At 59.6% G+C, this 20,987-nt stretch overlaps 2 protein-coding genes across 4 annotated transcripts in view; one reads left to right on the top strand and one right to left on the bottom strand.

Annotated features, from left to right (window-relative positions):
* The window catches only part of SMG6 (SMG6 nonsense mediated mRNA decay factor), a 234,941-nt gene extending 221,235 nt beyond the window's left edge, over window positions 1-13,706 (top strand). For all 3 annotated transcript variants that reach the window (XM_082443411.1, XM_082443412.1, XM_082443413.1), the window contains 4 exons: window positions 4,826-4,979; window positions 8,065-8,276; window positions 8,589-8,670; window positions 11,941-13,706. In XM_082443411.1, the coding sequence (XP_082299537.1) occupies window positions 4,826-4,979; window positions 8,065-8,276; window positions 8,589-8,670; window positions 11,941-12,071 (579 nt within the window). In that variant the 3' untranslated portion in view covers window positions 12,072-13,706. The remainder of the gene's footprint in view (window positions 1-4,825; window positions 4,980-8,064; window positions 8,277-8,588; window positions 8,671-11,940) is intronic.
* Window positions 13,707-13,857: 151 nt separating this feature from the next.
* Window positions 13,858-18,469, bottom strand: HIC1 (HIC ZBTB transcriptional repressor 1). The gene is made up of 2 exons (XM_082443444.1): window positions 18,314-18,469; window positions 13,858-16,855 (listed from the first exon to the last, which is right to left on the bottom strand). The coding sequence occupies exon 2, from the start codon at window positions 16,833-16,835 to the stop codon at window positions 14,688-14,690; it is 2,148 nt and encodes a 715-aa protein (XP_082299570.1). The 5' UTR covers window positions 16,836-16,855; window positions 18,314-18,469; the 3' UTR covers window positions 13,858-14,687.
* Between the last annotated feature and the right edge of the window lie 2,518 nt (window positions 18,470-20,987).

Raw genomic sequence — 20,987 nt, 5'->3', positions numbered from 1 at the left:
GGCATGCACAGAGCCCCCCACACCTGTATGGAATCTAGCGGAAGGCAGACACTCAGCCCTGGCTCCTAGCTGTCGGAGACAGGGCGGGAGCCAGCGCACTACCAGGCCAGGGGCACGTTCACGCCAGGGCAGGAAAGCACATCAGCCTGTGGGGCCAGGCGGCCGCCCTCCCCACTCCAGCGCATTCCAGAGCTTGCTCCAGCCATTCTCACCTCCCTGGTTCCAGCAGCATCCACAGGGTCCTGTCCTCCTGCAGAAATGGTCAGGCTTTTGGCTGGAATACCCTTAGGCTGCTGCTTGTAGCAAGCTCAGGGGTGTTATGCTTAGCCCTGCCATTCCCTGTCTATCTAGAAAGGGCAGTAAGAAGTAGCAAGCAAATCATCATAATTATAACCTTGAAAAAGATAGCAAGTATGTGTTAAGCTTTGTGGTATTGACTTTGGATATCCAGAGAAGGGATCCTAAGCAGAAACTTTCCCATGAGCAACCCACCCCAAATGAAGATGCTTACAGTGACTCTGCCTGCTTTCTATAGCAAATGCAGAATCTGCGCCCTTTGGTTTTTGCAGCTCAAGAAGGAATGCCTGGGAGTTCCCCGGTGGTCCAGTGGTCCACGCTTCCACTGCAGGGGGCACGGGTTTGATCCCTGCTCAGGGAACTAGGATCCCGCATGCCGCGCAGTGCGGCCAAAAAAAAAAAAAAGGAATGCCTGTCTGCACTGCTGGTGGTTATCTCACCAGCTATTCCTATTAATATTTCATTTCCATTTTTCCATTTTTTGTTTTTTAAAAATACCTCTACATAGTTAAAGAAAAAAGGAAAAAAAAAACCAAAACACCAAGAGTACCACGAGTTTCATAATAGAAATCAGCAGTGCACTGCCTCACCCGTCCCCAGCTCCAGCTCTGCTCCCTAGTGGTTTCCCCAGATATTTACCCCCCACGGATATATAAAAGATGAAAAATGGAGTTGGGCAGAAAGAAAGGAAACTGAAATTTGTTAAGTTACTAATACGTGCATCAGGCATTTAGCTAGATACTTTCACATACAAGATGAGGGTGGAAATTCGCTATGTTACCAGACTTCTCATTTCTGGTGAAGACATTGCTCTGGCCAGAGAGGCCCAGGGATAAATGATTCCATCACCCTGTAGAGGGAGGGAAGCAGCTACACTCCCTTTGTAGCCCTACGCAGAAGGAAGACCTAAGAAGGCCTTCTCTTGAACTGGCTCTGCTTTGTGATCTGAGTTCTTCAAGTTCCACAACTCCCGTGTGAGCTAACTGCATTACCTTTATTTGTAATTCTCAGTGTCTCAATTTCCAGAAGGGTCAGGCATCCCCACATCATTCCCACCATCTAGAAGAAGGAACTTAACCTGTGAGAGAGCCCTTCCTGGGGACCCAAGCCTGTTAGCTTCCTCGTCAGATGTTACTGTGGACTGTCTCTTTCCCAGTTCCCCACCACCTTGCTCAAGGATGCCTCCGTCCTTCAGAGAAAGTTGGTTACTTAGCGCCTTCCAGAAGCAGAATTAAGTTCTTTTCTTCTTCACACTTTCTGACTTTATGGTCCTTATTGCCACTGGTCTGATTCAACATGTCCTTGCTTTCCTAGGATTCCCAGCTCTCTGTCCAAGGACCACTGTGGCCCAGCCTTAGCTGCAGTGAGAAGGGTTCCTATGGAACTCTCCTTCCGGGTCAGCACACTTGACTCCAGGCCAGGGCCAGTCCGTCTGAATCACAGCATTCCAGTTGCACCCCCCTCACCCCCACCAGAGGCTTCTGCAGCTTTTTGCTCATACAAACAAAAATAAATCTCACTACCGGCCTCTGAACTCCACAGCAGCATGCTTCCCCCTTCTCCCCAAGCATCCCATGGCTGTGAGTGGGGACTTGGCGCTCTCCCCACCGACATCACTTTTTCACTCCCTGCGCATCCTGTGTCCTTCTCTCACCGTGCGACCCAGAGATCAGAATGGGACGTGACGGCCGGCACAGGCGCCGTGCACAGCTGCCAGGAATCTGACGGGTAAAATCTGGAAAAGTTGGGAGGGCAAATGCTAAACACACACAAACACACACACACACACACACACACACACACACACACACACACACACCGCCACTCAGAGAGGGCCGGAAACACCGACACCCACAGACGAGGGGCTGCAGATTCCCAATCCTTCCTTGTCTGCCATTCTTTTAAGGGGACTGGGCCAGTCTCCTGACCCAGATATGACCCCCCCAGAGTCCCACTGGTACCCCAAGAGAAGGGGGAGCAGCTTCAGTGAATCTCCCGAGACTCCAGGAGGGCATGTGGGGAACAGGAAGCAGTTGTGCAGTGACTCACTGGGCAGAGCCAGGTTAAGGGAAGTTGTCTGCGGGTGTCCCTGGGACCGGATGGTGGCAGCACAGCTCTGACCACCCTCATCAGCTTGATCCCGCCCACCCCTGGGGAACCAACAAGGCTGCCACCTCCCAAAGAGGCTGTGGCCTCCGTTCACCTTTCTGGCCCTGAGCCAGAGCTCAGAGAACTCAGACGGCTAGCGCTTCCCTGGACCTTGCACCTAGATCTTTCTTCCATCCTGTCATCAAAACACCCAGGCGGGCTCAGCCCCCCGCTTCCCTCGGCCATCTGGCCTAAAGGCCCTCCTGCCCATGGCCAGCATTTCAGGAAGGGTGGTCTGAGGTCTTAGGAGCTCATTGTTCCCACAGGGTAAAAGGGGCAGCCAGTGCCGCTTCCTTAGAGTCAGCCTTAGGGCCAGAGGATCATTTATGGAGGCAGGAAAACTAAGATGTGAAAGGGGTCTGAGCGGAACGGTGGCAGAGGTGCTGTGCTCAGGCCCAGCCGGCGTCAGGGTTCGTCCTGCCCCTTCTCACTGAGAAAGACAGAGGTTTAGGGGCCTATAATGCCAAGAGAAGTGTTCCAGGCGGTGGAAAGGCTGGATAGAGAACGCCGAGCCCTGGGAAAATAAGCAGCAGGAGGGCTGATGCGCCCTCTGTGCAGAGAGAGACGGGAGAGCTCACTAAGCCTGAGTGGGGACCGTGTCCTGTTCTCACAAAATGCCCGCGCCATCACACGTGTTATATGTCGATTATATCTCAATAAAAAATAGGGGTTTTTTTAATGCCCAAGCTGAGTTCGGTAGAATGTGTGTCACCCTCTAGTTGGCAGCCCCATGGGGAGGGCCAGTGACCCACATCCCCTGGGAAGGTGGCCTGCAGCGGAGGTGCTTTCCCTTCATGAGGTGAGAGCAGTACGAAGACTTCAGCGGGCGAGCCCTTCAGCTGCGTTTCTCATGCCTGCCAGCGTCCTGTGCCTTCCACCAGCTGTGGTGGCAGTGGCAGCAGTGACTTACTCATAGGGAGAGGTCCCCAGCAGGTCACAGAGGAGCCACCCCCAGCATTCAGAGGCATGCCCTTTCAGTTTTACTGTCATTGCCAGTGAAACCTGATCACCTTTCTCACTGACTGTTAGTGGCCAGGGCCCAGCCTGTGGGCCCCACCTCAGTTGGCACGCACATCTCCTCCCCTGCTCTGTGCTTGTGTCTCTGTCCCTGCAAGTTGATGTGTGGCAGGAGGCCATGGGAGGGCAGGACAGGGCTGGGACCTGCTCGCCAGACCCCTCCCGGGTTTGTTTTCAGTGCCCTCTGGCTCTGCACACAGGGAGCACGCTGTCTGGGCAGATGCCCGCAAATCAGTTTGCTTCTTGGCCATGGTCCCCAGAAGAGGAAGCAGCACAATAGTGACCATGTTCTATAGTGACAGGTGTACCCAGAGCCAGTCTCAAAGGGCTGCTGCCACACAAGGCCCTGGAAGACTTGAGAAGATTGGGCTTTTACCGATGAGCATGGAACTTCCTTGAAAGATGTGAACATCTGTAAGACTAACAGGCGCTAGGCTGTGTGCCTTCCGAGGTGTGGTGCCCAGACCACTGGTGCTACATGAGGGGTTTTTTCAATGATGCATAGCAGACATTCTGACTCTTTATTGCAGAAATGCAACTTGCGCTGGTAAACATATTCCTAGGCTCTCAGACTCCTGATACCACAGATATTATTTGCTGAGCCACAAAAACGAGTTGACGTAAAGTCAATTTAAAGAAAAACATCAAGTAAACAAGAGTATAGGTTGTACAGAATCGTGGCAGAGGAGTGCAGGTAGAACACAGAAGACTACTGTTGAGGGATCACCGTGCTGGTGGGGGAAGATGGTGACGATTCTCATCAGTCTGGACGGTGCTCTTTGCACATCTGTGAGTTGGGTCCTGAACCATCCCACCGGGTGGGCTCCTGCCGACGTGGGAGACTTTGGCGTCAATTATTAGGTGTCAGCATCACTCTTTTTGTACAGACTTTGAGTTTATTCTATTTCTTTCCTTTTTTTAAGTACACAGTGAAGTAAATTGACATAAATTCTGTTTGGGATATACATATACGTAAAAGTGTCTGGGTTGAGAAGTACCCCCTGTATATGCTGCCTAGATAACGAATGTGAAACCACTTTCATATCCAAGGAACCTAACTCTCTCTTGCTGATTTTTAGCCCAAGGCCTTACTTTCAGACACCCGTTATTTTTAATAGGCATCAAGGTCCCTTCTCAGTCCTATGCGGGGGTTTTAGTCACGCCTGTTTCCCCAAGCCATTTGGTCTACACTGATTTTTGTTGCAGTGCTTTGCCCAGCCCTCGGGCCTGTCCCGACAGGGACTGGCTATTTCTCTGGAGGGGGAAGGGGCAGGATGCTGACACACCGTGGAGTCAGGGCCCTGACTCGCCCACCCCTTGCCTACTCACTCACTGGCTCACTCACCGTTCTGTGTCCCTGTAGGCTGTCCTGGAGGACCAGAGTCATATGAGGCAGATGGAGCTCGAGATCAGACCCTTGTTCCTCGTACCAGACACCAACGGCTTCATTGACCACCTGGCCAGTCTGGCACAGCTGCTGGAGAGCAGGAAGTACATCCTGGTGGTGCCCCTCATCGGTGAGTCAGGCCAGAGCAGCCCCGCATGTGCGCAGTAACCCCCTCTACACACATGCCCCACAGCCTGGGGGCCAGGCAGGCAGAACCCTGCTGTGTGTGTAAGACAGGATTTGCAGGGAAGTAGGGAATGTGTGGGGCAAGGAAAATTGTTTAATAATCAAAGCAGTTCAAATTATTATGGCTGATCCATGGCTTAAACTGCTTGAGCAAATGGACTCCTGTGTCCCAGCAACCAGAGGCTGCATGAGCCCAGCCCTTGTTTTTATCCTTATAAAGCTTGCAGTAAAACAGCAAAGCTGGTTCCCGTTATTGGTAAACACTCAGCCCTGGCAGATAGCGGCAGTGCTGCTGGGTGGTCTGGCAGGGAGGCTGGGAGGGTTTTGAAGTGCTTAGATGCCTTTGGTCTGATTGTCTTGTAGCTTTTCATGATCGTTCTGTTGGTTCGAGGTAACATTCTTCTGGCCAATGTCACCCTAAGGCCAGGCTGATGGAAACCCTCCAGAGCAAGCCCTTGGCTCACGCGTGTGGATTCCTGCCACTTGGGCTCTTACCACTGTCTGGTCATTGGTGCTGGTACAGGGTCAGCATCTCAGGACCCAGCTAGCTTGCTTCCACCCTCAGGCCAAAGGAGCCCAGCTGGGCTATCTCCAGAGGGCTGTCTGAGGCACCTCTGGTTCTGGGAGCCCTGTGGTAGGTCAGCTTCAGGATGGGCTTTGTGCTCTGGGCTCCGGGCTGCTGTCTGATATAACTGATACAGCTAATATCACTGATAGCTATCCTGTGGAGGGAGAGGGTCTGGGAGATGGTTGGCAAGCCCAGGCTTTTTAATGTCCCCTTCTCACCAGCCACTTGGAGCAAGTTTAAGAGCCCTGTCCTCTGGAAAATCTGCCAGACTGGCAGTCTGCCTGCCAAGCCACCTCTGACATTCATGCCAAGATGTTCCGCTGGGCCTTCCCTCCCAGTCCCTAGTGTCTTAGTGCCAGATGAGAGTGGAAACAAAGGGCAGGAAACATCCGCCCCTGTAGAGGCTATAGAACCCTGGGGGGTTGTGGGAAACACGTTAGCACCACCTGAGAATGTTGGCACTGAAGCAGCCCTCGTCCCGCCTCCACCCTCCCTGTCTTCCTTCCCCCTCCCCATGTGGCCTGGCCAGAGCCTCTTCAACCCAGGCCTGTAGACCCAAGGGAAGGTTTTCTGTTCTTCAAAAGTAGAGCAGCTTGTCTGCCCAAGGTAGAGCCAGACTATCGAGTTGTTGCAGCTTCCCCTCTACCCTCACCAGGTCCCGGGGTGGGGCAACTTTCAGGATAGCATGTCCCTGTGCTCTCCTACCCAGGAGATTTTCAGGGATAAGAAAGTGAATTGGTCACTTTTTGCTAGACGATCAGGAAATGGTGTAACTGAGAGGTTGCTGACATGTCAGGAGCCCCCTGAGTCTTGGTAGGAGCCTCAGACACCATCCCAGGCTGGCAGAGCCCTCGGTCACCAGCACCGATTGTGCCCCTACTGTGTGCTCAGTCTTCTTGTTCCCGAGGGAGCCAGTGAAAGGCAGAGCTGCAGCCCTTGGCCTTGAAGAGCTTATGGTTCAGTGGGGGAAGCCAGATTCAGTGGGGAGGGAGCAAATATATGAGAAAACTCAGAGGAGAAGGTAGATAGAGAATAAATAAATGGTCAACCCCCAGGGGCCCTGGGAAATGCCAACTCTGTCACGGCATCCAGGCCAGCCTTTCTGAAGCGTCCTCAGCTGGGCAGGGCTTTGGCTCTCAGGGGCTGTAGAGGGGGCTCCTGTTCAACGAGGCGCCGCAGGGGAGTCCTGCCCTGTGCGCCCTGTGCGCCCTGTGCGCCCTGTGCGCCCTGTGCGCAGAGCACGAAGGGTTAAGCCGGCGGCCTTCTCTGCTTGTTTCTTGTGCTCTTTAACCTGCTCCGTGCTCCTTAGGTCTGACCCCAGCTTCGAGAAGCCCCGCCTGGTGCAGAAGCACAAACAGGCTTCCCCTTTGAAGCCTGTTTAGTTTGGAAGCAGGAAAGCAGATTTTGGGATAGAATACCAGTTTTTCATGTTTGATGTTCTGTTTGCTGTACCATACACCCATCCACCACTACTCCGCAACCTCAGCCATACATTGTGTGGACACTGCAGCCTTAGGTTGCTGAAGGCATGGCGTGTGTGTGTGTGTGTGTGTGTGTGTGTGTGTGTGTGTGTGGACACTGCAGCCTCAGGTTGCTGAAGGCATGGTGTGTGTGTGTGTGTGTCTGTGTGTGTGTATTCCCACATGGGCCCTTTCCAGAAAGTGTCTCTGAATACCCAGACGGTGAGTGCCAGGCTCACCATGGAACAGCATGCTCACGCCGACTCCCCGAGCCATGAATCACTGCACTGAGGAGAGGCCTCAGACCCCAAACTCTCCCGGAGCCCCCAAGGAGTGCATATTTCCCACTTGACCTCAGGCTTTTGGCTGGAATTTTGGAAAGAATCTTCACCAGAAAATGAAGCTGTGTCCCAGACACATAGGCAGGCAGACACACACACACACACACACGTGCACTATCAGAGGAGGTAGATGTGCCAGGGGTTTAGGGGAATAGCAGGGTCCTTGCGAGTGAGGCTGTGATCCCCACTTGCCACCTCGTGACCTCCCTGCGCTCTGGCAGGGGTGGGCATGGAACTGGGCCCCTCTTGGACTGCCATGGTGGGGGCCCAGGCGGATGAGGGAGAGTGCCTCTTTCCTCTAGCCGCTACATACCCTCGCCTCTCCTGAGGGACCCTCTCGATTTGATTCTATAACTGAGGAATGCGATAGAGGGGCCAGGTTTCTTCCCCTGAATACAGCAGCTCCAGAAACTCCCTGTAAGTTCCTCCCAGGAGGAGGGTGGGGCCCAGGGGAAGAGGCAGAAAGAAGATAGAACACTGTGGAAAGTCTGGGGCATTTCTTGCCCCCCAGGATCCCCTAGTTTCACTGGAAGACTCCTGTGGGGCAGGGTGGCTTCTGTGGTCTGGGGAGGGGCTGGCTGGGAAAGCGAGGCCTCGGGCGAAGACAGACGTGATTGCTGATTGCTGAGGCTGATTCCTTGCGGGACTGTGTCTCATCAGTGATCAATGAGCTGGACGGCCTGGCCAAGGGGCAGGAGACAGACCACCGGGCTGGGGGCTATGCCCGTGTGGTGCAGGAAAAGGCCCGGAAGTCCATTGAGTTCCTCGAGCAGCGATTCGAGAGCCGGGACTCTTGCCTACGGGCCCTGACCAGCCGTGGCAATGAACTCGAATCCATCGCCTTCCGCAGTGAGGACATCACTGGCCAGCTGGTGAGACCCAGGGCAGAAAGGGAGCACCTATAGCCAGCCTTCAGAACAGGGTCTCCGGGGGGGAGGGGCTAGAGGAAGGCCAATTGGCCGGAGCAGCTGAGGGGACGGCCACCATCGAGGCCCAGGAGGGGGAGTTCCTTGTCACCTAGATCACTCTTGGCACAGTTGGACCTGGCCAAGCAGGGCCAGGGCATGTCTGGGAGGGACACTGGGAAGTGACCTTCCCCAGGACCCCAGAGGCAGAGCATACCTGTGCCTCCTCTGCATGGCGCCCCCTCCTGCCCGCTGGCACTTAATCCTGTCTTTCTCCAGGGCAACAATGATGACCTGATCCTCTCCTGCTGCCTCCACTACTGCCAAGACAAAGCTAAGGACTTCATGCCCACCAGCAAAGGTACAGCTTTGCCTCTGCCTCGGGACCATCCCTTCCCCTCCCTACCTTGTCCTACCCTCCTCAGCCCTAGGGAAGGGTCCCTCCACTGACTCTGGCCTGGGAAGTTTAAGGAATCAGGGTTCAGGCCTGATACAAGCCTGAGGCCAGCCCAGTTTCCTCCCCTCCTGGAAGTCAGACCTCCCTGTCACAACTCCCCCACCCTCAGGTGGACCCTCGGCCAACTAGGGATGGGCCTAGCCCAGGAAGCTGGGCTCTAGACTGTGAACTTTCCCACTGTGCATGCGTCCATTTCTTTTCTTGGGTCCTCGGTGAGTTCTCTGACAGCAAGAATGTCTTTATGATTCAGTGTAGCTTATTCTGGCCGTGGTCTCCTGAGCCCAGCCCTCTGCCGCTTTGAGGACAGTCCCTGGTGGTCCCTGGGGCCCACCTCCCTGTTCTTGGCCATGCTCATCCTCTCAATTCATCCGTGAATGTTTACCCTGTAGGGGGGGCGGGGGTGGTGGTGGAAGTGCTTCCCCACCTAGTAGCGGGCCTTTCCTTCCTGTCTCTCTGGTTGTGTGACATAGCCCTTTGGAGGCAGGTGAGAGCTTGTGGACTGAGCCCTCAGCCCAGTTTTCAAAACCCTTTTGGTGAGCAGAATCCCATCTGGGAACCAGAGGTTCTCTTCCAGATGCTTGAGCACCTCACCCTCAACCCAGAGCCATCTCGCCTCTGAGACAGCCTCTCAGCCCCTCAGAGTCAGCGAGGCTCAGGTGTTTTCTGCTCCCGGCTCCCAGGACTCCGACATTTCTTTTTTTGGAAGGAATTCCTAGGATTTCCTATCTCGGTGTCATCAGCAGAGCTGATAATTCTCACCATTTAGTCTGTGTCTGCGTGTATGTAGCCTCTTGTCATTTTCTCTTAGTTGTCACCCATCTCTTGTCTCTGCTTGCTTTCCTAGCCTTGGCTTCTAGGCTGGCCTGGGGATTGTCTTCTCTCCAGCCCTCCTCCCACCCACTTCAGTGCAGCCCCTCACTGCTGCCCAAGTCTCTGTACCTGAGGCTGGTAATGAGCCCACAGCTGCTGTTCTTCAGAGGGGTCCTGCCACGTGGCTTGCATGTACCGTCCCTTAGGGCCAGATTCGGAGCATTCAAGTGGTAAAAAGGAGCCCTGGCTGAGCCCAAGAGAGGAGGTTGGGCTCTGCTCCCAGGCAGCTTCCTAGAGGGGCACCTTCTGAGGGAGAGGTAGGCAGGAGTGCAGAAGGCCTTGTTGGGAAGTACGGTTCAGATACTGCTGTGGCCCCACCCAGCCTCAGAGCTGTTTCTTTCTTAGCAGAGACACATTTTGGCTTTGGCCCTAGTCTCTCCCCCCCCGCCCCGCTTCACCCCAAACAGCCTACAGGAACCCATTGCCATCCTGGGGACCGCCCCTATCAGAATTACATCAGCAACGGCTGGTGTAATCAAACCCCATTTGTCAGTGTGAATTCTTAGCAGATTAACTTGTCAGATTCACAGAGAAACCATCACCAAATGTTTATGTGTAAACGATGTTGAATTTTAAAATCATGTGGATTATGGCGGATGGGGCCTGACAAGATGACAGTCTCTGGTTTCTAACAAAGTGAAGTTACCAGTGTCAAAACAGAGGATGTTTATTGTTAAAAATGTCTCAAAGTATCCACAGAAACCCCTGCAGACCCCTGCCAGCAATGCCGGGCCTTGGTTGGCTGACCTAAGGCCTGGGACTCGCCTGGTCTGAGTCCCAGGGCAGGACCAGTGGGGCTGTGGACAGACTTGGGCAGCCCGCTGGGAGCCCCGCATGGCACTGCACGTCACCCCGCCCCACCGCACACACCCCGAGGGGCCAGGCCCAAGCAGCCGAGCGGTCTCAGAGCATCTCCTCTCCCCATGGCTGCCTTCCTCTCCCTCTCTGTCCGCCACAGCTGCTCACCTCCCACCACACCCTCCTTCCGCCTCTCCCCTTCTCTCACCGCCATCAACCCCACGAGCCTCTCCCTCCCTCTTCCCCCCAGACTCCTCCCAAGGCTGACAGCCAGTTCTCAGCCTCCCTGCCTGGAGCTGGCAAGCCTGAAACTGCTCAGGTCCGGCGTGGATGTTTGCAGTCCCCCAGCCCCGCCAGCCCTCGCAGTCAGCAAGCCCCGCAGGACATTTCCTGTGCCTCACTGTCTGCCGGACCTCCGTCAGCAAACACCCAGCCTGGGCCTGAGGAGTGGACCTGCCACCCAAGGGGCCTTAGCAGGGGTGGGGATGTCACTTGTGTGAGTGCTTGGCCCCAGTTTAAATTCTCCCCGATACATTATTAAAAGGTTAGGGAATTAGGGGGAAAGAAGTGGGGGAAGATATCCTGCTTAAAAAGTCATCTAAAAAGAACGAAGGCTGTCCGTTTGTGCGTCCGTTTGTGCTGATATAGAAAGAACTTTAAAATCTTTAAAATTTGAATGAAGTAGGTACGGTGAGTATGATTGTAATGTTATAGAAAAAAAGCTTATATAACAAGTATATATACTTGTAAATGTGCATAAAGAAATCTGGAAACACACAGCTCTACCCTGGGAAACAAGACAGAGAGACATGAGGGAGAGAACAGGGAGAATGATGCGACTTTACCTTTCCTTTTTCTGTACCTAGAGGTTTTTACCGTACACACGGATCACGTTTATTTAATAGAGGGAATCTTTTGGCTCTAACCTCAGGGCCACCTTGGCTGGGCTCTGCCGGGACCCTTGCCCTCCTCTCCTCAGACCTCCCTGAGCTAACCCCTCTCCTCACTTCCCAGGAGCCCTGGATACGTTTTGTATTCCATCTTGAGTTTTCTACCTCTGAATACCTAAAGCGTGGATCTGCCGGCCTTGGGGGGGATGGGGGGGTGGGTGGAGAAGATGTGCGGAGGAGAGGAATATTTTGAGTCCAGGACTAGTCGTGCCATCAGAAGGAATTGGAGGGCCGATTCTGCTCCCTCAGCTCAGGGTCCTGAGAAGAGGGGTTTGCGGAGGTCGGGCAGCTCTCAGGGCACGAGGCAACACAGCCCTACGCTGGAGGCGGGGGTCCAGAGCAGAAGGCCAGCCCTGGCCCATCGTGGCCCTCCCTAAGCCAGTAGGGGAGGGGCGCCCTCGGCTGATAGTCCGCACGAGGGAAAGGACCTGTGGAAGGGCCAAGATATGGCTGGCCTTGAGCCCCCAGGACTGCTTTCCCCTCCGGAAGAGGAGAGGCAGCCAGTGCCTCTGCCTCCTGCCCTCAGTGAAGTCCCTCCGCTCTCTCGTGCCAACAGAGGAGCCGATCCGGCTACTGCGGGAGGTGGTGCTGTTGACGGATGACCGGAACCTGCGTGTGAAGGCGCTGACCAGGAATGTGCCTGTGCGGGACATCCCGGCCTTCCTCACGTGGGCCCAGGTGGGCTGAGGGGGCCAGAGCGGGGCCCACCCCCACGGAACCATTCCCGAGAGGCCACCAGGCGCCCAGAGTAGCACAGGAGATGCCCGCGTGCCTGAGCCACCAGTCCACCCAGACAGTAACCCACCCTCCTCCCCCCACGCCGTGGCCGCGCTGTGGGGGCAGCTGCTCCGCACAGAGCCCCTCCCAAGGGCCGGGCGGAAGCTGCTGGGACCCTCCTGGGCTGCCGGGATTTAGCAGGGAGGTGGCCGGCTGCAGTGACAGCAGGTGGGCGAGCCAGACCAACCGCCCGTGCTCAGCCTTTCTCCCTCCCCGTGGCCGGTTCAAGGGCTGGGGGAAGGCCTCTTAGCCCAGGGACTCAGCCACCTTCTCAGCTGGAGATGGGGCAGGGGGTTAGAGTTTCCATCAGATGCAGGTGAGATCATGGGTCCCTTTCATCTTCAGAGCCCCTGTCCTGAAAGCGTCCAGGAGGCTTTGGTCACGCCATGAAGAGAGCGCTCAGGGCGTCTCTCTCCCCCTGAGGCCTGGATTCCCCCATGGACCCCACCTGGGTTCTGAACAGCAGCCCTAGGCTTCCCCCCCCACCCCCCGCCACACACACACACCCCCATCCCGCTGCTCTTCCCGCCCTTACCAATCTGGGTCCACTGTACTTGGCCACTTGTTTTCCCCTCTGTTGGTCATGGGCCTGTAGGGAAGGGACATCTGCTCTCAGGCCCATGCTTCCTGGGTGGCCTTTGCCTGCTCCGTCTCCCTCCATTGGCCTTCCTTTTGCTCTAGTTCCCACTTCACAAAATTTCCTCAGACTCTTCTCAGCTCCCCCTCCCTCTCCCCTCCTGAATCATCCCCCTCACCCTCCTTCTCTTTCTAGTTGATCCCTCTCACCTTCCTGGTCCCTCAGTTCCTTGCCATGGAGGCTCTCACTCTGAATCCTTCTCCTGCGGTACCTGTGGCAGGAACCTAAGAAAGCGTTCCTGCCGCTGACCACCTTTCCCAGGCCCCTGTGCTCTGGGATACTTCCAGGCTCCTCCAGCCCAGCCTGAGGGGGAGGGTAGGGTGGGCCAGTGCCTGGGAGCAGCATTGCCTAGCCTGGAGTTTGCACCCTGTTTCTAGCTTTGCCCTAGAAGAACTTGACCCAGGGGCCCTTTGGCCTTGGAGTTTTTTGTTGCCTCTTTAGCTGACACCTGTGTTCAAAGCTTCACTCAGGAGGCTTCCTACTGGGAAAGCGTTCTCCCAACCCAGGGACAGGGATGGAGGGGGACTTAGGGAAAGACAGGGTTTGGAGGCGGAGCCAGGAGTAACTTTTGATGGGACCAGTGGGGGAATCCCCCAGAGCACCCCCATCTGACTATACAGCCTGCCCAGAGGATGGGAGCAAGGCAGTGCCCTCCCGGAGGCCCGAGATTATGCCAGAAGGAGGGGGAACTGTACAGGAGAGCCACGGCCGACGATTTGGGGCTGTGAGTCCCCCAGGGCCTCAGAAGACTGGGCTTTTTGGGGTCTAGGGTCCCTGGCCTCTCCTTTGAGATCCTTTCCCCTGGATGAAGGCTGGCGACTGGGTGGGTGGGAGACCCCATCTCTCCTTTCTGTCCCATTTGCAGCACTGGATTTGTTTCCTTAATAAATTTTTAGTTATGAAACATACCTGAGCTCTTGCTGATCTGTCTCTGGGACCGGGGAGGGAAGGTCCAAGCCACCGCACCTATACGAGGGTGCTGCTTCTGGCCCCTGCACCCACCCCGGTGCAGCCCACCCAGCTCCTTGTGCAGGGCGAAGAGATCCGCTGGGTCCAGGGTCCTTGGTTACTGCTTTATTGCTGTTTGGTTCGAGTATAGAAAATGGAAGCGGCTCTGGAAGAGCCTGTGTACAAGGTAGGAAATATACAAACGAGGAGGAGGGAGCTAAAGAGACCACGTTCCAGCCCAGCCCAGCCTGGGCTCGGGGTTGGGGGGGCCGCCCAGGGCGCATGCAATAAATATGGTCCGGGGCCCCAGGGAAGGGAGGGGGGGACCACCGCGGGAGTGGGAGACCGGGTAGGCCAGGGCTGTCTCAGCCCTCTGACTCCAGAGGGAGGGAAAGGTTAGCCCTGGGGCTAGTGCCACTTGTGCAAAATGAGGAACTTCACATTATCAGTCCCGGGGCGGGCGGGGGAGGGGGAGGGGGGCCCTCCGGCCGGCTCAGTCCCCTCCCCGCTCCCCAACTCTGCCCGACGCTCCGACCCCAGCGGGGAGATTCACAGTGAGAATGGGTGTGGTCGCAAGGGCCGGAGGTAGGGCTGGGAGCGCCCCAACAGTGACACCCCTTCCCCCAAGAGCAGCACGGAGCCGGGGGAGGGGGCCAACGAACCACAGGAAGAGGCGGAGAAGGGCCGGGGGTCTCCTTTGGTCAAAGCTGATATCAAAAATATAAATCTCCCTTCCCCCATCCCACCCCCGTCCCGGGGTTTTCTCCCCACCCCCACCCCCGGGCTAAGGCACAAAGCTGTGAGGCCAGGTGGGGCCGCCGCCCCTGCGGCGACGCTGCCGCAGCTACTACAGTCGTCGGGCGCGGTGTGCCTGCCTGCTGGTGGCCACCGCCGCCGCTGCCTAGGGGCGCGGGCCGGGGCCACGCGGCGGCAAGACCGCTCTAGGTGGGGGAGAAACGGTCGATGGTCCGGCCGTCGGGGCCGGCGGCCAGGTGCGCTCCCTGGCTCAGCACCTCGGCCGCCTTGTCGGGGCTGAGGCCCAGCTCCGCAGTGAACTTGGCCAACGGGTAGAGGCTCTCGAGCGCCACCTTGGGGTCGTGCAGGAAGTGCGTGGTCTGCGCCAGCAGCTCGGCCGCAGCCGCCTTGTCCTGCTGCTTCAGGCTCAGCTGTTCAGCCGTGAGGCGCGCCACAGCAAAGACGCCCTCGGGGAAGTCGAGCTTGCCCTTGCCATCGGGGCCGGGGACGCCGGGGAGCCCCCCCAGCCCCGCCAGCGCCCCGGCCGCGCCGGCCGCGCCACCCACGGCGTGCATCTTCATGTGGCTGATGAGGTTGCGTTGCTGGGCGAACTTGCCGCCGCACACCTGGCACTCGTAGGGCTTCTCGCCCGAGTGGATGCGCATGTGCTCGGTGAGGCGGTACTGGCGCGTGAAGCGCATGCCGCACGCGTCGCACGCGAAGGGCTTGAGGCCCAGGTGGCTGCGCATGTGGCGCGTCATGGTCCCGCGCTGCGTGAACTTCTTCCCGCAGATGGTGCACGGATAGGGCCGGGTCAGCCAGTGCGTCTTCTCGTGCTGCCGCAGCGTGGCCGGGTCCTTGTAGCTCTTGTCGCACGACGCACAGCGGTACGGCCGCAGCAGCTCGCCCAGGCCCCCCGGAGCCCCAGCGACCTTGTCCCCACCGCCTCCAAAAGGGGGCCCGAGGCCGGCGGCCCCTGCAGCCACCTCAGCCGCCTCGGCCCTGCCGTACAGCGCCTCCTCCTCCTCCACGTGCGCCTCCACGTGCGCGTTCAGCTGCTCCGAGCTGGGGAAGCCCTTTCCGCACGGGATGCACACGTACAGGTTGTCACCGAAGCTCTCGGGCTCGCCATAGGCCAGGTGCGGGCACGGGTAGCCCTCGAGGTGGCCGCCGGGTGGGCTGGGGTCCTCGCTGCTGCCCGTCTCCTCGCTGCTGCTCTTGTAGTCGTCGCCGTCGCCGCCCGCCCCAGGCCCGTCCAAGCTGCCCGGGTAGCGCGGCGGCGGCGCCAGGCCGAGCGGAGGACCCCCGGGCGAGGCGGCCGGGTCCCCGCCTCGCTCCTCGCATCGTTCGCTGGGGGAGCCGCGCTCGCGGCCCAGCTCGTCGCCGTAGCTGCCCAGGCCTGGCTCGTGCTTCATCCAGCGGTAGAGGAGGCTGGGCCCGTCGGGGCGGCCGGGGGGCTCGGGTCCCGGGCTGCCGCCGCCGCCGCCGCGGAACGGGTCCGGAGGCGGTCCGGCCTCCTCCAGCTTCTGGAAGGGCAGCGGAGGCAGGGGCGGCAGGGCGAGCGGTGGCTCCTTGTAGGCTGCGGGGCCGGCGCTGGGAGGGCTGTCTGGGCGCGGGGGCAGCTCGCGCTCGCCCGGCGGCCGCTCGGGAGGCGCGGAGCCCGGCGGGCTTTTCTTGGACAGGTCCAGGCCGCAGAGCGGGGAGCAGCGGCGCTCCGGGGCGCAGAGCGCGGCGGCCGGGCCGGGGCCCGAGGCGTACAGCTCGGCGCAGTGCGTGTTCACCGCGGCCTCGGGGCCCGACGGCGCCTCGGCGGTGGGCGGCGGCGGAGGCCCGGCCGGGGACGAGTAGCAGGCCTGGATGACGGGCGTGGCAGCCCGCAGGCCCCGGCCCGGCCTCCCGTAGGGTGCGTAGCCGCCGCCGCCACCGCCGCCGCCCCGCAGGTGGCAGTACTTGCCGTGGCGCTTGAGGCGCTTCTTGCACAGCGCCACGAGGTCGGGGATCTGCAGGTAGCTGGCGGCGGCCAGCACGGCGCCCAGGCTCGGCTCGGCTCCCGGGGCCACGGCGGCCGCCGCCGCCGCCTCCGCGCCATCAGCCAGGCGGCCGGTGTAGATGAAGTCCAGCACCAGGCGGAACACGGCCGGGCTCACCATGTCATGGTCCAGGTTGAGCAGGTTGTCATGCACCACCAGGGACTTGAGGTAGGCGCTGCTGGCCGCCAGCACGTTCTTGTGTGCGCGGAAGAGGGCGTTCTGCACCACGATGATCACGTCGCACAAGAAGCCCTTGGTGCGCTGGTTGTTGAGCTGCAGCAGCAGCTGCCTCGAGTGGCCGGGCGCCTCCATCGTGTCCAGCATCGTCTGCCCAGCACAATCTCCTGCGGGGACACACACCAGCCGGGTCAGAGCCGCACCGAGCCCTCGCTGCCTGCAACCAGTCCGGCGCTTCTCCCCTCCACTTCCCCTTCCCCTCAGCTGGGCAGGGGCATTGAGCACCGCGGCCTGGGCACTGGCGGAGGATCCGCGGCCTCCAAGAGTGGGAGCCTGGGCCGGCCGGCCTGGACCAAAAGAAGGAGCCGAGACTGGCTGGCGGAGAGGAGGCCAGGCTGGCCTGCACCCCCAGGCCCGATACCGCCGGGCTCACCGCCTGGGTTCTGGGGGCTTCCGAGGAGAAAACTGTTCGGGCGAAGCGACCCTTTCGGAAACAGTTACCCGATTTGAGGAAAATGTCCGCTGCAGGAAAAGTCATTCAGGGCTGAGAAGTTTGCCCAAGTGGGATACAAGGGAGCCGAGGAAAAAAGCGCCTCCCGCCTCGAGAGAAGTTGCCCCAGTTGGGGGAAGAGGTCCGGAGGAGGGGAGCGCGGTGCCCGCCGTGGCGCCGCCCTGGCCGGGGGCTGTCAGGCCCTCAGTTGAGGCCCGGGCGGCGGCCCGTGGCGCGGGAAGCGGAGGCAGCGGCTGCCGTGGCGGGCAGAGCACGAAGGCCGGCCCGGCGCGGGGAGGGCGTTATATCGGGGCAGGAGGCTGAGGCAGGAAGCAGGTGGGGGGGAGGGGGGAGCCACGCAGCTCCCAAGGGAGGGAGGGGGCAGCGCCCCGGGCGGGCACCGCGCACAGCCGGCTTCGGCCCTGACCCCGGCCTGCGCCCCACCCGCCTCCCAGCCCCGGCCTCGGCCTCCGCTCTGCATTCGCGGGCCCGGCGCCTCCCTCCCCAGCTCCCCTCGGCCCCTTCTCCACGGGACCTCTGCCGCCCCAAACTTGGGGAAAAGTTTCCCAACTTCAGACAGCCCGGGAGGAGCGCACCCGCCGCAGTCCCTCGGCTCCCAGCTTTTCCTCTCGGCCCCCAATTTCGGCAGCCAGGCGGCCGCCGGGCCTGAACCGAGCCCTGAGCTCCCCGGCCGGCCGCTCGCCCGCCCGACCCTATTCCCCGCCTGGCCCCCAGGGCCTCGCGGCCCGTTACCTGCGGCCGCCGCCCGGCCGGGCTTCCCTCCCCGTGGCGGTGGCAGCTCCTAGTCGGCGCCCCACCCGCCCCGCTGCCAGGCGCCGCGCTGTGCCAGGGAGGGCAGCGCCCCTGCCAGCCCCGCCCGCCAGCTCCCCTTCCCTTCCCCTCGCTTCTCTAGCCCATGTGCGGGCAGAGCCGGCCCCGGGCCGCTGACCCTGCCGTGAACCCGGCGCAGAGCAGCGGCCCGGCAGTCCTGAGTCCTCTAGGGGCGACACCCGGAGCCCTGAACGCCAGCCGCGTTGGGGCGCCCGCGCCAGAGGATGCGCCCGAGGCGGCCAGCGCGCGAGGACCGGGCTGTTCGGGTCCCCTGTCCCTCCCGGTCCCCACCCCTAGAACCTACCTGGGGGGCATGTCGGAAGCCCCGGGCCCGGCTGCCGGCGGATCCAGGGGGGACGTGGCTGCGCTGCCCTCCGCCCGCCGGGCCCCCGGTCGGTCTGTCCTGCCGGTCCGTCCTCCCCGCGTCCTGGTCGCGTCTCAGCCCCGCCGCGCTTTCCGCACACTCTTATCTGGAGCGGCCCGGGCCGGCGGGCGCTGCTGCAGCTATGGCGCCACCTCGCGGCCGTGAGGGACTTTGCGCGACACAGCCACAGCCTCCTTCCTGCGCACCTGGGCCGGAGGCGCCCAGATGCGGAGCTGGACTCAGAGGAGGGGGGCCTATTGGCAGATTCAGCCTCCCAGATGTGCCCACCTGGAGGCCCCAGCCTCGGACTTGCGAGCCCCGCAAACCCCGGAGTTTTGAGCTGAATGCTCCCCTGTACCTATTTCTAAATTCTCACATTGCCCCAATTCAGTTAAGTCCTGCCCGCAAGGAGGGGACAGTAGATGGTGGGAGAGAGGTTTTGGAAATCCTAAGGAAGAAGAAGACAGACACGATCTTAGGGGACCCTCCTTAGATATTCCTGGTTGGGACTGTCCATTTGTAACCCCCCAACACACCCACCCTCACTCAGCCACATGGGATAGGTATGCACAGAATAAACCCGTTTGCACCCAGACCCTCTCCAGGCATTGACACCCGCGGGCGCTCATGTTTGCACAGACACACACCTGCCCCCTTCCGGAGTCCGAGATCTGGCTTTCTGGCATACTCAAGGGACTGTCATGTAGGGCCCTCCATGACCTGGGCAGAGGTGGTACCCAAACAGCCCACCCTGAACTTGCAGGCCTCTGGAGGGACCCCAGGATATGCGACTGGGAATGGCTGGACAGCGCCTCTTGGGGGTCCCACAGAAGCGACCCAAGCCCCCAGATTCCCCGTGTGAGCCGTTTTGAGGGACGACCCGCTTGAACGACCTCATCTCCAAACCCACGGACCCGAGAGAAAAGTCACAGGATGGCCTGCAGCCCGGGATCCCCCACAAGGTCCTGCACCCCACGTGAAGGCCGGGTTCTTGCAGGTGACGCCCCTTCTGGGAGGGAGGGCACCCCGCACTAGAGAGCGGGCGTTCGCACAGCTAACTCCGGAAGTGTCCCCGAGCCGCCCCGGCACATCAGGCCTGCAGCCAGCGCCTGTGTGGCTGAGTGGGCCTCCGCAGCCCACGCTCCGCCTCTTCCCCGCACCTTCTGACCCCCGCCCACATGGAGGGGGGGTGGAAGTGGGTCCCCAAGAACGCCTGCAGTTTCTGATTGGCTGCGCCTCCCTCAGCCGCCGAGCGCGAGAGGCTGGGGCGCAGAGTTACCATAGTAACCGATGAGGTTCGCCCATATCGCGTCTCTCCGAGGCCTTGGAGAGCTTAGCAACCGCGCAGGGCCGCTGGGCGGTGGGGGCCGCGCTCGCCGCCCACCCACCCCTCCACCCCTCCGCCCGCCCCGCGCTCCATCCTTCGCCCCCACGCCCGCGCCAGAAGTAGTGGCTGAGTCACTCATTGAGGGGCCGCCGGCGCGGCCACTCGCGGTCCCTGACAGACACCAAGGTCTCGGGCGCCCCCCAGAGGCTCCCTTTCCTCAGCAGGGGACTTCATGGCCTCGGGGCCAGGAGGCGGCTCATGGTCCCCAAAGGTTCTTCTGACTCCCACTGCTTCCCGAGTCCGCCCTTACCCTGTTTCCACTCCGTGTTCTGGGTCCATCTTATCCCAGTCCTCTTCTCCATCTCCCCCACCCCTGCCCCAGAGTCCTCGCTAAGGAAGTAGTGAGGTTCCAAGAATGAAAATGAGCTGACAGCCTCCCGGGAAGGTGGACCTCAACATCTTGGCGGAGAGATGTGCTGTGTGCTGAGGTGGAAAAGTGTATGGAGTGCTGGGGGGAGGCGGGAAGACTCCTGAGCAGTGCTCTTAAATCTGGGCTTTGATGGATGAACAGGAGTTCTCCCCCCAGGCAGGAAGGCATTCCTGGAGAAGAGAACCAGTGGGACAAACGCTGGGGGCAAAAAAAAAAAAAAAAAGGCGGTGGCGGGGGGGTGGGGAACTCTAGGAGGCCAGATCCCAAAGGGTATGCAGGACCTCTTTGACCCCATTTCTGCTGTAATCTTTTATCCCCTTGATGGGGCCAGATCCTAGCCCCACAAGGATCCACTCAGCCCTGTCTCTGTGCAGTGGAGTCTGTCTACTGTGGACCCACCCTAGGGTCCCCTGTGCCCACTATTTTTGTTTTTCTTCAACAGTCTCCCCAGATTCCCACTTCCCGACCCCTATTCTCACACTGTCCTTACATCTGTATGGGAGGGTCTGCCCCCAGCATAGCTGCCCTCCTGTGGACTTCACTCTTCCTCAATCTTTGACCTTTCCCTCCCTCCCTAGTTCCACCTGCTTTGGCCTGGCATTGTCCCCTCCCCACCCTAATCCAGCTCCTCTCTCTGGACACACTCCCTTCCCCCACTGATGGAGCTAGGTTGGGCCAGGATCATTCATTTCCCTGATCCTGTCCAGGAGAACTTTGCCTCACATTGCATGGACTCTTCCTGCCAATTCTGACCTCCAGGAACTCTAACTCCTCCAGGAAGTGGTCTCTTCCCTCCTACCCCCAGAGACTCTTCTCTGCTAAGCTGCCAGTGTCCCTCATTCCACAAATGGGTCCTA

This window comes from Balaenoptera physalus (assembly GCF_965194825.1).
Source record: "Balaenoptera physalus genome assembly, chromosome: 20".
Lineage (NCBI taxonomy): Eukaryota > Metazoa > Chordata > Mammalia > Artiodactyla > Balaenopteridae > Balaenoptera > Balaenoptera physalus.
The sequence above is the reverse complement of the archived record's forward strand: the minus strand, read 5'-3'. Positions and strand labels throughout refer to the sequence as shown.